Consider the following 17,010-nt stretch of genomic DNA (forward strand, 5'->3'; position numbering starts at 1 on the left):
CACCTGTACATTTTCGTCGTGGGATTACTTTATCGTCATGAGACTGACATGGTCGACACTCTAGCAGCGGTTCCCAATCTCTTTCTGTTTTATGGCAGCCGCCAAAATCTTTACGAATTGTCCTGAGACCCACCAAGGAAACAAGATTTCTAGTCGAGGGACACTTCTAGTGCAGCCGGTCAGTGTCTGAAACCAGCTGATATCTCCTCTCCTCCACTCGTCTCTCTGGTCCGGATGCTCTCAGGCAGTGGCTGCATCTGAAATGGCACCCTTCTCCCTACATAGTGCACCCTATGTGCCCTGGTCAAAAGTAGTGCACTGTACAGGGAATAAGGTGCTATTTGTGACACAGTCTGTGTGTAGTTGGTCTCTCCTCTCCTCTCTAAGCCTTGTGAGTTTGATTCTCTCTGATGCAGCAGCTTACTGTGCGTCCTTAATGCAGGGACAGAAAAGCGGTTATAAAATATGAAGGACTGGAACAGTTGTCCCGGGTAAATGCCTCCACCAGAGTTTCCTGTTTTTCAGAATAAATGGTAGATTACAGGAACATGTGGCCTCATGCATTTTTAAATACTCTTTCATACTTCAGTGTGAATAATACTTTTTAGCGGGTTAGAAGTTGCTGAAGTGTGTAAGATTCTCACCAGCTCTAAAACCACTACGTGTTACTCTATAGTCCAAGGATAAAGAGATAGAGAGGCTTGGAACAGTTGCTGTTGGTAGTGTGTGAATCTCATTCTGTGCGCGTTGTAAGTGTGCGTGAATGTGTTTTTAATAGTTGCATGTGCTTGTTGTTTACTTCAGTACGTCTGTGTGTACGTCTTTGTATGCCCAGTTGTGTGTACAGTGTGCCTGCATGTGTAAAACATGAATATGTCAAATATGTATATGCCTAATGCATATGCATGTGTGTGTCAGTACACATAATTCAATGGAGTCCATATGGGTGTGTTAACTTGCATCTGTCTGCCTGCCTGTCTGCCTGCCTGTCTGTCTGTCTGTCTGTTTGTCTGTCTGTCTGTTTGTCTGTCTGTCTGTTTGTCTGTCTGTCTGTCTGTGTTTCAGGTGTGGGCGTGGAAAGAGAACGTGTGGGAGAAGGAGAAGGGGACTCTGTTGGAGAGGTACACGGTGGAGCAGAGTAAACCTCTGTCTGAGGGAGGGGCTGTCCTCTCCACCCTCACCATCAACAACGTCATGGAGGCTGACTTCCTGTCCACCTACAACTGTACTGCCTGGAACGCCTTCGGACCCGGGACCATGATCATCACCCTGGAGGAGACTGGTATGACCAGAGACAAACAGCAACAACAGCAACAACAATAACCACCATTATCACCATTATATTCACCACAATTATATTCATCACCATTATATTCACCACCATTATATACATCACCATTATATTCATTCTCCTAACTTGATACAACAACAACAATAACCACCATATATACTCATGCCTGCTCTATTACAATGTTTTAGCTGAATCTGCATGTTGTATTGTGTTGAATACTGTTTCTCTCTCTCCTTCTCTCTCTCCCTTCCTCTATCTCGCTCCCTCCTTCTCTCTCTCCGTTCCTCTATCTCTCCTCCCCCCATTCTCTCTGTCTCTTTCCCTCCCCCTTTCCTTCCTCCCTCCTCTCTACCCCCCCTCTCGATCTCCCCATTCTTCTCTCCCTTCATTCCTCTCTCCTCTCTTCCCTCTCTCAGAGGAGGTCCCAGTGGGTATAATAGCAGGAGGGACTGTTGGCTGCACCATCCTGCTGTTCCTGTGTTTACTAGTCCTGGTGCTCATCTTCTACCGGCAGCACAAAGGCAGTGAGTGACACACAGTCAAACCATCTATAAAGTATCAAACACACACCAATACATGTTTCAGATGCCCATGCCCTAAAAACACCATACACCTGTCTTGAGATATCTACCCTGTACCCCCACACATTATCTCAGTACCGGTACCCCCTGTATAGAGCCGTGTTATTTAGATCTGTTACTTTCTCTTCTTTTTCTCTTTTTCTTCTACTTTGGTCCCCCTCTTATGTTGGATTCCTCCCCACCTTTGTTGTTTGATGGTTTAGTTTCTGCCCTCTTCTCTCCTTCCTCTAAGCCCTTTTGTCGTCAGATATCTAACCCATACCCTCGTTATTGTTATTTTATTGTGTTACTATTTTTATTTATTTTTTACTTTAGTATATTTAGTTAATATTTTCTGAACTGCATTGTTGGTTAAGGCCTTGTAAGTAAGCATTTCACAGTAAGATATACGCCTGTTGTATTAGGCGTATGTGTCAAATACAATTTGATTCGATTTTTGATTTGATATCAATATATGACCCCATTATTCGCATAACCTACATGCACGTATACATACGGTATACATATTGTATCTATCTAAATCAATATACCCTGACATATCCAGCAGTATTCAACTGTGTGCTGTGCTGTTGTGCCGTGCTTCCAGGTCGTCGCGGGGTCACGCTGGGTAAGCCAGACATCAAGGTAGAGACAATAAACAAGGAGACCCACAGTCTGGAGGAGGACTCCGGCAGTGTTTCCACGGCATCACGCATGGTCAAGGCCATGTACTCGGTGAGTTGCCATGACAACGGGACAGCAGGTTGCCTTGAACTTTCCTACCTTTGGTTTATGTTACCCAAGTTTCCCCTCAGGGGATCAATAAAGTTTATTCAATCATTCCAATGATGCCTGAACTCGGAAGCTCTCACATTACACAACCAACCTCTTAGGAGAAATGCACAAATTATTTTGACCTCTCAATTGTATCAACTTTTGCTGTTCTATCTTTTCAATCACAATACTCACATTTTTAACACTTATGATGACCCTTTTTCAACTTTAATTTAGATCTGTCACTTTCTCTTCTTTTTCTCTTTTTCTTCTACTTTGGTCCCCCTCTTATGTTGGATTCCTCCCCACCTTTGTTGTTTTTTCGTTGTTTGATGGTTTAGTTTCTGCCCTCTTCTGTGCCCTTCTCTCCCTCCTCTCAGCCCTTTAAAGACGATATAGAACTGAAACAGGACCTACGCAGCGACACTCTAGACACACGCCAGGAGTACGACCTTAAGGTGATCTCATCACACACAAACACACACGCGCCCACGTACGCACCCACGCACACATTCACACGGACACCCACACACACCTTAGCTACAATATGTCTTCTTCTCTCTCTCCAGGATCCCACCAACGGCTACTACAACGTGCGAGCCTCCACCCACGACGAGGGCCGTCCCGCCTCCCGCTCCATGCACTACTCCGACTACCGGCCCTCCAACACCCCAGGGGGCGCTGCCTCCATAAGCAGCAGTGTTGGAGGATCAGGGGCCACGGCCAGCGGAGGAGGCCCTCCAGGCCCAGGGCCCCTCAACACCCCTGGCCGCCCCAGCTGCTACGACCCCCGTCCCCCCTCCAGACTGTCCCATAACAGCTATGCTCAGTTTAACACATTCACCCGGGCTGGGCAGAGCCAGCCGCCCCCTCCCAACCCCCCGCCGCAGACCAGCGACTTCCCTGGGGACTGCAGCCTGTTGGACTCCTCTCAACTGGCATACGACAACTACGGCTATCCCTCTCACCCCTATACCCCCTACCGCATGGGATTCGCCCCGCCCACTCTGGCTCCCTTGGAAGTCGGTCCGTCGTATGAGATGTACGGGGTGGGGCCGGGGGTGGGCCCTGTGCCAGGGGTGGGGCCTGGTGTGGGGGTGGGGCCTGGGGCAGCTCCGTCAGGGTCAGAGACTGGACTGGGGAAGTATGGAAGCTCGACCCGCTTCTCCTATACCTCGCAGCATTCTGACTACGGCCACAGAGGGCACACACAGAGGATGCAGACACATGTGTGAGATACAGTTCATTCTCACGTAGAGGGTGAGGGTGCATTCTCATACACACTGTCACTCAGACGCACACACACATTCACATTCTCAAACATACACACACAAACACACTTGAGCGTACACAGACACACACACACTGAGACACACATGCAGACAGACACACACACACACACACACACACATACACACACACACACACACACACACACACAGGAGTTTGCCCACGAGACAGGGAGGGTATGAGAAAGAGAGATAGTCCAGATCAGTGGAAAATAGAGAGTATCCCAATGAGACAGAGGGGATTTCCTTGTAATCAGAATTCCAACACTCCCAGTGTTCAATTCTTCGCTCTGAAAGAGCAGAAAGCGAAAGTCACAATCAAGACCAGAGAAAATAGGACTAGAGAGAACAAGAGATCTTTAGATCTTAATTGTCAAAATGAATAGCAGAAGTGCTATGAATTTAGACTGTAATGAGTGACGAGAGGGGGGGGGGGGGGGGGGTGTTACAGGCAATTTATTCCATATACGATTGCCAAATATTAAAGTAAGGCATATCATGGAGAAATTGACCATCAAATATGGTACCTTCGCTCGTTCGTTGGGCGGGAGAAACCTCAACCAATGAGGAGTAATGACTGTCTGCCATTTTGTTTTAGCTGGTTGTTGTTTTATACAGTGATCTTAGAGCACATATATATCCCAGAATGCTTTACTTCATTGGCGCCATTGGTGCTGGTTAGTGGGGCCATGGTACGTTTTGCACTGCATTACAAACAGTATTCATTGCTTAGACATCCGTTATCTATATCTATAGCTGTATTATATATGTCTGTTTTTATTTGCACACCAACAAACTAGAGCTTTGTATTCTATTTTTTAACATTTTACTGAATTATTTTTGTCATATTTCTGTGAAGGAGGTGTCTGTGGACCAAAATGTTCTAACTTGAGAGGGTTTAGTATTTGTTTGGGTGATATTCACCCCAACAAACAAAGAGAAACATGAAGAAGTATTTGTTGACCTGTTTCTGTCAGCCAATGATGACTGGCAGAATTCAGGAAGGGGGAGTATATACAGGAACCTTTTTACCAAGTGTCCATGTTGCTCTTTATTTTGATGTAAATCTTGGGTTACAAGCATTTATGCAGTAGATAGCATGCAGGAGGTCCTTATATTGGCAGGTGTTGTGTGTTGCTAGGCCTACCAAGGGTTTAGGTATTGAGGCAGTTCCGGGCATATGGAACTATAAGCCTGGTAGCCTGGGATCCAAACTGAAATCGCTTTGTTACACCATTTATATGAATATACTACATCATTGATATGATGAAACATAGCAAATTCAGCTTGGATCCAGGCTATAAGCCTTAGCCTGGTGCCCCCTGCTGAAATAGAAAGAGGTGATGTGGTAGCCTGGTCCCAGGTCTATTTGTGCTGTCTTGCCTACTCCTGTGGTCATTGTCACACTTGCGAACAAACAGAGCTGGGACCATGGCTAGTGAGATGGTGTGTACAGAGGTTTAGAAGAGAGTGGCCTTAGGGAACATGTGGTAAACACTTTCATTACTCATACACAATCAGCCATGATGACGAGGCCTGAGGAGAATGTGTATAGAAAGGGGCAATGAAGGTTTTTCTACAGTATTGACATATAGTGGTGTGTGATTGTGTGAATGTGTATGGGTGAAAGAAAGAATGAGCAAAAGGGAGATAGAGAGAGAGAGTGTGTGTGTGTGTGTGTGTGTGTGCACATCTATTTGTACAGTGTTTGTATAGATGTGTGAATGGCTGTGTGTGTATGTAACACATAGACATACCGTACTCTACCTGCGTGTGTGTGTGTGAATATTGTATGCGTGTGTGTATGTCTGTATGTGTTTATGTGTGTGAGTGTTTTAGTAATACAGCATTTCCCAAACTCGGTCCTGGGGCGGATGTTTGGGTTTTCTGCCCTAGTACTACACAACTGATTCAAATAAACAAGTCATCATCAAGCTTTGATTATTTGAATCAGCTGTGTAGTGTTAGGTGCAAAAACCAAAACATGCCCCCTTTGGGGTCCCGAGGACCGAGTTTGGAAAACGCTGCATTAATCTGTCCATATCATTTCTCTTCGCAATCCTGTTCCAATACTTGTATACCTCTGGTAGGACTGTATCCTGTATTATTGTGTCTTTGAATTTAGAAATACAATGTTTATCTTATTGTACTGTTCAACGTAGCAGAGAAAAACTGTTCAAAAGATGTACAACAAAAATCACATTTTCATTTTTTAAGTTCATTATCTCCAATATTTTTTAAAAATGGTATGTAATTATTTTTCCACAGTATTACAGAAATAAAAAGCACTGTTTTTTATAAAATTAACCATATTGTGTGATGCTTTCAGGGGAATGGGATAACTTCCAATTCAGAGAATACAGTTTATTTTGTTTTCCCCTACAGTCAACATATATTATTACCTACAACACAATGTAATATAAAAAAACTAAATAAATGGAAACATCTTTAATTAGAGTCAAATTTGAACAATGTCTGAAAATGCGATTAATCACAGCAAATCAATACAATTAACTTTACTAATGATTTTAAATCATTTGACAGCCTTTTATCGGTACCCATTAATTGTACTAATAATTGTATTATATACATGTGAAAAAGCACAACAACACTGCTACATGGCAACAGTCACTTGACTATTTCCACTACCACTGTATTCACTATTTCTACTGTTACTATTCAACTAAAGGCTTCTATCCTACTACTACAAATACAGTTATACTTCTACAATACACTAGCGTCAAATTTTCAACACTAACAATTTTAACTTCTTTCCACTATCATAAAAATTCTTATGGAGTATTGTCACACAATTTTTCTAGCGCCAACTTAACTTCCATTATATTTCAGTACGATAGGTGGCAGTAACATAACTCTGTCATCTTTGCTTCCCAAACCAAAAAAATAAGAAAATCATTGTTGCCGACTGCACAACCAGAGATACTTTTGAGGAGATTGGAAACTTCCTAGGAATTTAACTATGGTGATTAATGGCACTGCCAAAGTGGAGAGGAAATCCAAGAAAATAGATATTATTGTGGATGAGGCGGAATGGTTCATGGGACTGAAAGACTTCTTGGCGGAGTACCTCCCTCTCAGGTCATAGAGCTTGAGAATTGAGATTTTAAGGAAGGAAGGAATACATACATGTACGTGTTTTGGTTTTGTCAGTGAGGTTTTTATTGTTTTATTTTTGGTGGATTAAGTTTTTTCTATAAAGTATGGGTTTTATTTGTACTTTTTTAACTCTGTCCAATTGGTGGCGGTAATGCACCTTTTGGGGTTGTAGTCGGCTTTACATTCCACAGAGGATGACCGCCATGATGGCGGGGACAGTAATTGAGGTCGCTTAGCAAACTTGGACGTCCTTCAACAAAATGTATTTTAAATAGTAATATGGTCAGCCCTGGTTGCACTGTCCTGCAATAATAATTTAACTTGTTAATGATATCCAAATAAGTCGTTCAGGGATACAAAAAAAAATACTGTCACATAACCGCTACTTTAGCTAACGCTAGTATTAGCAAGCTAGAATATGAGTCCATAGGGCTTACCTGCTCACCATATAACAGCGTTTTGTTTTTTCGGTCAGACTTAACAGCCCACCCTACATCTAGATCTAAGTTTCTTATGTTATGTCAAACGTGACTGTTGTATAGTTGCTGTAACGTTAAACAGCTTGAAAGTTTGGCTGTGTGTTACTGTAGTTATCTAGCCAACCGGTTATCTACTTGAGCTTCCTTCACCGTGGAGTTCAAGTCCGCTATTTAGCCGAAGTGGATGTTGAGTTAATAGCAGCACATTCGTGACCGGCTTGTCATCTTGCTAGTGAACTAATTAGCTAGCATAATACCTAACAATTTGTTAATGTGCTGAAGCAAATGAAATGCATTATTTTCACTGTCGTCTGAAAAACATTGCACAAGGATTGGAATGTTGGCACCAAACCGGTCTGAACTCCAGGCTAGCTAGCTGTCCACCTTGACTTGTTCTAGTTAGCTAACGTTACTCAACAACAACACGTTTAGCTAACGTTAGCTACTTAGGTGAAGTTATGTGAAGTTGCATGTACATCATTGAGGTCAACAACACTTCAGAGTCAAACATCAATACGTGTAAGACAGTAACTTGAAACAGTTCAGGCTTTTCAAGGGGGGAGAGCCAGCAGGGAGTATGTTTCATACGTTTGTGCCTTGACAATTAGGCTATGGACCCTGCCTACCCCTGCTGTGTGAAATGTGATTAGTGACCTGTCTGTTTTGGCTGACCTAGAGCGTAATAATGCCCAACCCTGACCTCTGTCATCATTACGAGGTGTTTCCTTGGCACTTGTGGTTGCTCAAGACTGAGTTGGCTTACCTCAAGAGCCTTTGTAGGTTAGACACTGGCTAAACAACATCCCACACTGTGCCTTAGAAACAGTACTGATTCCCTATTGACACATCATGGTTGCTTGTTCTTTTCTTCTAGACAAAAACAATGGCAGCCAGATGTGGAGTGGACGGAGCAGTATGCCGGGGCGGTGATGTATCCCAGCGCCATCACTGAGAAATGGGTCCCCCCACCATGGAATGGTATGCCCCTATGAATAGGCTAGTTATTTAGGTAGAGACCAAATATTGATATGTATGGTAGTTGTATTTTATTGCCTCCTATTTCATTGAACCATTTGCCCATAGTCAAAGTGGTTGTCAGTGGTTTCTAAACACAGCCTGTGACTTGATCACTTTATTATAGATTTAGTCATTCCATGTCATACGCTGTGACTTTATCATAGTCGTTCTACATATAGCTTTATCTCAACTCATATGCATGAATTCCAAACCAACTAGACCCTCTGCAACCTCTCAATCTGCAAATCCCTGATGAAGGCCAAGAGCCGAAACGCATTGATTTGACTTTTTAACAATAATCTTTCTTGTCAACTTCCACTGTCCTCCAAGAGTTGCTGACTCTTCTCTCAACCACTCTTTCTCTCTACAGATAAAGATGCTCCTATGGAGAAGGTGTCTAACCACACCATTAACTTTGGGCCCCAGCACCCCGCTGCCCACGGCGTGCTGCGTCTGGTGCTTGACATCAGCGGGGAGTCGGTGAAGAAGTGTGATCCCCATGTGGGCCTGCGGCACAGAGAAACTCATCGAGTACAAGACCTACCTGCAGTATGTAGTTGCTACCCTGTTGTAGCACACCTAGAGACAGTAAGGTATGCGCAGCGGATATGAAAATTGGCTGAAAGTAACTTGCATCAGTGTGTCCTGGCTTGTAATGTACATGATGCATGTTTAGACTCTTCTGTATCAGGCATGTTTTTATTGGAGGAATTGCATTGATGTGTGTGCACTTTAGGCGCTGCCCTACTTTGACAGGCTGGACTACGTATCCATGATGTGTAACGAGCAGGCCTACTCTCTGGCCGTGGAGAAGCTGCTCAACATCCAGGCCCCACCCCGTGCACAGTGGATCAGAGGTGAGACTAGGTGCTGCTAGATGACCATGCCAGAAAGGAAAAACGTACCACTATGTCAGGTATTCATTAGTGCACACCGGTGCAAAATGTTTTACAACATAAAATGGGTTTCCTATTTCAGACGGTTTGCTGCCATTTTGGTTTCGAGTGAATCCCTAATAATCGAGCCAAGTATATAAGCTTTTTGCCCTTAATTTAGGCTTAGAGATGAGGGTACATTTTGAATCAGGGATGAACATTTGCAGTTAGAAAAGTGCTGCACCTCCCTCCTTTACCAGCACGACAGTAACAAGCGTGAGAAGCATAACCTTCTAAGATCTGGACCAATTTGCCATTTTATACAAGGTCACTAGGGGGCAGTAGATCGCAGTCAACATGGATATTCAAGTTCAACAGTCAACATGGATGCACAGAGGGAATGTGGCCTGTCATGGAATGCAATCTTCACACAGGCAGAAGAGGGGCAGCAGTAGTGAAGTAAGTATGCATTTTCAGTGTCTTTTTCTGTGTTGTAGTTCTTTTCGGAGAGCTGACTCGTATCATGAACCACATCATGGCCATCACCACGCGCGCCCTGGACATCGGAGCCATGACCCCTTTCTTCTGGATGTTTGAGGAGAGGGAAAAGGTGAGGGCACTGGGTAGACTAGTGTATGACCTTTGAGGTGATAGGGCACAGTTTGTCATTGTTAATAAGAATTTGTTATTAATTGACTTGTGTAAATAAAGGTTTGCTGTAGAAGCCATTTTGAGTTCATTCACAGGTATGTTTTTTTTAAGGATGTTCTTTCTTGTCTCTATCCTTCTAGATGTTTGAGTTCTATGAGCGTGTCTCAGGGGCCAGGATGCATGCAGCCTACGTCAGACCTGGAGGAGTACACCAGGTGACGGCTCCCCTAGGTCCAAATCTAGGATCAGCATCCTCTCCCCCAATCTTAACCTTAACCGTAATGCAAAACTGACCCAAGATCAGCATCTAGGGGAAACTTTACCCTACAGCTATGGATTCAATGAATGTGATGTAATGGTGGCTATTAAACAAAGATTGTGTTATCTGTTTGTTCCAGGACATGCCACTGGGGCTAATGGATGACATCTACGAATGGTGCAAGAACTTTTCCATCAGAATAGACGAGGTGGAGGAGATGTTGACCAACAACCGTATCTGGAAGAACCAAACTGTGGACTTTGGGGTTGTCTGCTGAGGATGCACTCAACTATGGCTTTAGCTGAGGCAAATATATATATGTGTGTGTGTGTGTATTTATATATCTCTCTCTACACTACCATTCAAAAGTTTGGGGGCACTTAGGAATTTCCTTGTTTTTTAAAGAAAAGCAATTTTTTTGTCCATTAAAATAACATCAAATTGATCAGAAATACAGTGTAGACGTTAATGTTGTAAATTACTATTTTTTGCTGGAAACGGTTGATTTTTAATGGGTTATCTACATAGGTGTACAGATGGCCGCTATCAGCAGCCGGCACGTTGTTAGCTAATCCAAGTTTGTTGTGCTGATTTTAAAGAAGCAATAGTTTGAGAAACAGGCGCCTCATAAGTCCTCAACTGGCAGCTTCATTAAATAGTACCTGCAAAACACCCGTCTCAACGTCAACAGTGAAGAGGTGACTCCGGGATTGCAAAGAAAAAGCCATATCTCAGACTGGCCAATAAAAGATCAAGATGGGCAAAAGAACACACAGTGGACAGAGGAACTCTGCCTAGAAGGCAAACATCCTGGAGTCGCCTCTTCACGTTGAGACTGGTGTTTTGCGGGTACTATTTAATGAAGCTGCCTTCTAGGCAGTGGCCAATGGAAATCAAGGACATTTCTAAGTGACCCCAAACTTTTGAATGGTAGTTTGTGGCAATATCCACTCTCTTACTCTCAAACAGTTGAAAACCTAATGACATCTGTAACTAACTCTGCTTGTCTGTCAGTGGTGTGATGCTGAGGGGTTCAGGCATCAAGTGGGACCTGAGGAAGTCTCAGCCCTATGACAAGTATGACGAGGTGGAGTTTGACATCCCCATTGGCAACAAGGGAGACTGCTATGACAGGTAACTCATATTATCCTCTATGTCAGCCTGTTCTTTTAACCCGCTAAGTTGACTGAAAACATTCTCATTTACAGCAACAACCTGGGGAATAGTTACAGGGATGAATGAGCCAATTGTAAGCTGGGGATGATTAGGTATGAGATTGGGAATTTAGTCAGGACACCAGGGTTAACACCCCTACTCTTACAATTAGTGCCATGGGATCTTTAGTGACCACAGAGAGTCAGGACCCGTTTAACATCCCATCTGAAAGACGGCACCCTACACAGGGCAATGTCCCCAATCACTGCCCTGGGGCATTGGGATGTTTTTGTAGACCAGAAGAAATAGTGCCTCCTACTGGCCCTCTAACACCACTTCCAGCAGCATTTGGACTCCCATCCAGAGACCAACTAGGACCAACCCTGCTTAGGTTCAGAAGCTAGCCAGCAGTAGATTGCAGGGTGGTATGCTGCTGTCTAAGTATTGTGAAGATATAAAACTATGAAATAACAACGTGGATTCATGTAGTAACCAAAAAAGTGTTAATCAAAATATATATTTTTTATATATACATTATATTTGAGATTCTTCAAAGTAGCCACCCTTTGCCTTGATGACAGCTTTACACACTCTTGGCAATATCTCAACCAGCTTCATGAGGTAGGCACTGAATTGCATTTAAATTTACAGATGTGCCTTGTTAATTTGTGGAATTTGTTTCCTTAATGCGTTTGAGCCAATCAGTTGTGTTGTGACAAGGTAGGGAGATATACAGAAGATAGCCCTATTTGGTCAAATACCAAGTCCATATTATGACACGAACAGCTCAAATAAGCAAAGAGAAATGACAGTCCATTACTTTTTTTTATTTTTTTATTTCACCTTTATTTAACCAGGTAGGCTAGTTGAGAACAAGTTCTCATTTATAACTGCAACCTGGCCAAGATAAAGCATAGCAGTGTGAACAGACAACAACACAGAGTTACACATGGAGTAAACAATAAACAAGTCAATAACACAGTAGAAAAAAATAGTCTATATACATTGTGTGCAAAAGGCATGAGGAGGTAGGCGAATAATTACAATTTAGCAGATTAACCCTGGAGTGATAAATTAACAGATGGTCATGTGCAGGTAGAGATACTGGTGTGCAAAAGAGCAGAAAAGTAAATAAATTAAAACAGTATGGGGATGAGGTAGGTAAATTTGGTGGGCTATTTACAGATGAACTATGTGCAGCGATCGATTAGCTGCTCAGATAGCAGATGTTTAAAGTTGGTGAGAGAGATAAAAGTCTCCAACTTCAGCAATGTTTGCAATTTGTTCCAGTCACAGGCAGCAGAGAACTTGAAGGAAAGGCGGCCAAATGAGGTGTTGGCTTTAGGGATGATCAGTGAGCTACACCTGCTGGAGCACGTGCTACCATCGTGACCAGTGAACTGAGATAAGGCGGAGCTTTACCTAGCATGGACTTGTAGATGACCTGGAGCCAGTGGGTCTGGCGACGAATATGTAGGGAGGACCAGCCGACTAGAGCATACAGGTCGCAGTGGTGGGTGGTATAAGGTTCTTTAGTAACAAAACAGATGGCACTGTGATAAACTGCATCCAGTTTTCTGAGTAGAGTATTGGAAGCTATTTTGTAGATTACATCGCCGAAGTCGAGGATCGGTAGGATAGTCAGTTTTACTAGGGTAAGTTTGTCGGCGTGAGTGAAGGAGGCTTTGTTGCGGAATAGAAAGCCAACTCTAGATTTGATTTTAGATTGGAGATGTTTGATATGAGTCTAGAAAGAGAGTTTACAGTCTAGCCAGATACCTAGGTACTTATAGATATCCACATATTCTAGGTCGGAACCATCCAGGGTGGTGATGCTAGTCGGGCGTGAAGAACAGTCAATCTGGAAAATGTCAAGAACTTTAAACATTTCTTCAAGTGCAGTTGCAAAAACCATCAAGCGCTATGATGAAACTGACTCTCATGAGGACCGCCACAGGAAATGAAGACCCTGAGTTACCTCTGCTGCATAGGATAATTTCATTAGAGTTAACTGCCCCTCAGATTGCATACCAAATAAATGCTTCAGAGTTCAAGTAACAGACACATCTCAACATCAACTGTTCAGAGGAGACTGCGTGAATCAGGCCTTCATGGTCGATATTGCTGTAAAGAAACCACTACTAAAGGACACCAATAAGAAGAAGAGTTGCCTGGGCCAAGAAACATGAGCAATGGACATTAGACCTGTGGAAATCTGTCCTTTGGTCTGATGAGTCCAAATTTGAGATTTATGGTTCCAACCGCCTTGTCTTTGTGATACGCAGAGTAGGTGAACGGATGATCTCCGCATGTCTGGCTCCCACTGTGAAGCATGGAGGAGGAGATGTGGGGGTGCTTTGCTGGTGACACAGATTTTTTTATTTTTGAATCGAAGGCACACTTAATCAGCATGGCTACCACAGCATTCTGCAGCGATACGCCATCCCATTTGGTTTGTGCTTAGTGGGACTATGACCCAAAACACACCTCCAGGCTGTGTAAGGGCTATTTGACCAAGAAGAAGAGTGATGGAGTGCAGCATCAGATGACCTTGCCTCCACAATCACCCCACCTCAACCCAATTGAGATGGTTTGGGATGAGTTGGACTGCAGAGTGAAGGAAAAGCAGCCAACAAGTTCTCAGCATATGTGGGAACTCCTTCAAGACTGTTGGAATAGCATTCCAGGTGACGCTGGTGGAGAGCGTGCCATGAGTGTGCAAAGCTGTCAAGGCAAAAGTTGTCTACTTTGAAGAATCTAAAATATATTTTGATTTGTTTAACACATTTTTTGGTTACTACATGATTCCATATGTGTTATTTCATATTTTCATCACATTTTATCGACAGAATTTTTTTTTTACATTTTTTTTTTTTTTACATCTCCTTCCTTTCCTCCTTGGTGTTGGTCAGGTACCTGTGCAGGGTGGAGGAGATGAGGCAGAGTCTCAGGATTGTGATCGAGGCCCTCAACAAGATGCCAGCAGGAGTTCAAAGTGGATGACGCCAAGGTGGCCCCGCCCAAGAGATCTGAGATGAAGGTGAGACTCATTTAATGGCTGAAATTTTATTTGGAATAAAAATGCATTGGATTTAAAGCGCCTTTCGAAAAACCCAAGGAAACTGCAGGAAAAAAGGTTTTATTTTAGGACATTTTAGATCATCCTCAGACTATATCCGCTTTACTCTATAGTCAAACTTTATAAGCCCTGATTTCTATGTGTACGGTGGAGTGTTGCACATTGAGTCTATTATATAAGCATTAACATCAGTTGTAATGGTGGTTTAATTATGTTCCCATGTTAGATGTCCATGGAGTCTCTGATCCATCACTTTAAGCTGTACACAGAGGGTTACCAGTTGCCCCCGGATCTACATATACGGCAGTAGAAGCACCCAAGGTAAGCCCTCCCTTCCTCAGACAGTCATGGATATAACGGATTTGAGACGCTCTCTGTATTTCACCTATCCTCAAATACTGAGACTATTTGATAAGTGCAGTTTACCATTACTAATGGTGAGATTCTCCTTCACCTGGTCCATTTTGTAGGTCATATGATGCCTATAGATCAAACACAATATCGTGTCCTTTATTGCAGATATTACATGTATTTGACAGCCAGGTACAATGTACCAGATCTAACCAGCCGGCTAATTCTAATCTGTTGTCCCTGTGTAGGTAGATGAAGACATTGAATGTAATGTGCTTTAGGTGGGGCTGTTGTGTAATGCAATCTCCTGTCTCGTTCAAAGAGAGTTTGGTGTGTATCTGGTGTCTGACGGCTCCAGCAGGCCCTACCGCTGCAAAATCAAAGCTCCAAGATTCGCTCATCTGGTACGGGAGTTTAAACTACGCATGCACACTCACACACTTACACAGACTTCACACCCCGCATTGTTCAATGTAGTTATTAATTATTCAATGTGTTAAACTACTTCCTCAAGGCTACTTATGTCACTGCCCCGCTAACATCGAATTAGCATAATTTAACAAATCCCTGTTAAATTCTGTCTAAAGTAGAGAGATCTGTTTTTGCATGGGTTGCATCTGAATCCACCGTGTCGGCCTTCCGCAACTGCGGTGGAAGGTGGCAAAGCAACATCAAGGTTTGTCAGACCATGAGACATCCCAAAAATCGGTCTTATCGCGAAATTGTCAGTTTGGCCTAGAAAACTATTATGACCCCTTTATGGGTAGAGGAGACTCACGAACACAATAGTGTTCTCAGTTTTGCTGAGTCCCCCCCCCCCCCACAAGCGTCTTGGGACTCGTCTGAAGTCGGTACAGATGATCTGCCAACTTCTGTCCTTTGCGTTTGGGCTACACACTAATTTGTGGAAAGGTGAGACTTTCCCCAACATGTCTGTTGTTTTGCTCTAGGACACCCACAGGCCTCACAAGAATTGTCTGAAGGTCCCCCAGTACCAGTTTTAAATAATGGAGGCTGTTTAGTGCAAAAGAATAAGGGGTTAAACATGTGTATGTTTGTATGTGTGTGTGTTCTTTCTTATACTTTATATATCTCTCAGATATAGGACAGACACTTCAGAACAAACTTCCTTTAGTTCCCCCGCCCCGCAAAAATAAAATCTGTTGTTCCATGTAGTGAATTTGTTATTCTATGCATTTATATGGGCTAAAGGCAGTAAGGCCAAATCCATATTTTTCATCTAATATTTTTTTTAAATATTTTCTTTTGATACTTCAAGTGGTCTTAAAATTCAAAATCAAATAGCAAAATGATCCTTGGTGTGACCTTCTAAAACAATTCCATATAGCTTAGTAGCATCCCCCCCCCTGGGTTGGTTAATAGTTTTGTGATGTCTTCCCCAGGCTGCCCTGGATATGATGGCTAAAGGACACATGCTGGCTGATGTGGTGGCCCTTATTGGTAAGACATGTTTCTACTTGGTCGTGTTCAGTAGAGCACATCGCAGCAAAATGTGTTGCAATGGAAAAACACAAATCTGTTACATAGGACAAGTTCATGTAGTAACCCTCTGTTTCCCCAAAAAGTATCCTTGCTGAACATGACCCTTACGTTGTCAGTGAAACCATTGATTATCAGTATACTTATAACTCATACAGCAATTCTATTTGTGTAATTCCTGTTCAAATATTTATGGTTAATGTATGATTGAGTTTTAACAAACTTGTGACAGGAACCCAGGACATTGTGTTTGGAGAAGTTGACTGTTAAGTTAAAACAAAAGACTGTTGTGTTGATAACAATGGTTCCCCTCTGAAGAGGATTTCTCCCCTTTCGGTCTTCACAATCTGTCTCAGATGAAGGCTCTGTCCGTATCCTCACATAGTGTATTATTTATATGATCTGTAGTGACACACTCGTAAACTGTAACACTTCAATGATAAACCTAATAACTATTTTTACTGATCTGTCAAATGGTGTACTTTTCTCATGGTTAGTCTCTTGAAATAGAAATATACTTTTTTTTTACGTGTGATATTTTTTTTCTCGAAATGCCCTGTTGCACAAAACTAAATGGACTGAGCTCGACCACAACTTCCCCCCCCCCCCTGCT

The 17,010-nt window shown here is 42.9% G+C and overlaps 1 protein-coding gene and 1 pseudogene across 2 annotated transcripts in view; both read left to right on the top strand.

Moving 5' to 3' along the window:
* LOC110531692 (kin of IRRE-like protein 1) overlaps positions 1-6,221 on the top strand; it is a 35,677-nt gene extending 29,456 nt beyond the window's left edge. The window contains exons 11-15 of one of the 2 annotated variants that reach the window (XM_036987525.1): positions 1,066-1,282; positions 1,708-1,815; positions 2,459-2,586; positions 2,967-3,083; positions 3,195-6,221. In XM_036987525.1, the coding sequence (XP_036843420.1) occupies positions 1,066-1,282; positions 1,708-1,815; positions 2,459-2,586; positions 2,967-3,083; positions 3,195-3,860 (1,236 nt within the window). In that variant the 3' untranslated portion in view covers positions 3,861-6,221. The remainder of the gene's footprint in view (positions 1-1,065; positions 1,283-1,707; positions 1,816-2,458; positions 2,587-2,966; positions 3,084-3,194) is intronic. The other variant, XM_036987526.1, reaches the window with a different exon arrangement.
* Positions 6,222-7,095: 874 nt separating this feature from the next.
* Positions 7,096-16,782, top strand: LOC110532967 (annotated as a pseudogene).
* Positions 16,783-17,010: the final 228 nt, after the last annotated feature.

Source organism: Oncorhynchus mykiss, chromosome 9 (assembly GCF_013265735.2).
Source record: "Oncorhynchus mykiss isolate Arlee chromosome 9, USDA_OmykA_1.1, whole genome shotgun sequence".
NCBI lineage: Eukaryota > Metazoa > Chordata > Actinopteri > Salmoniformes > Salmonidae > Oncorhynchus > Oncorhynchus mykiss.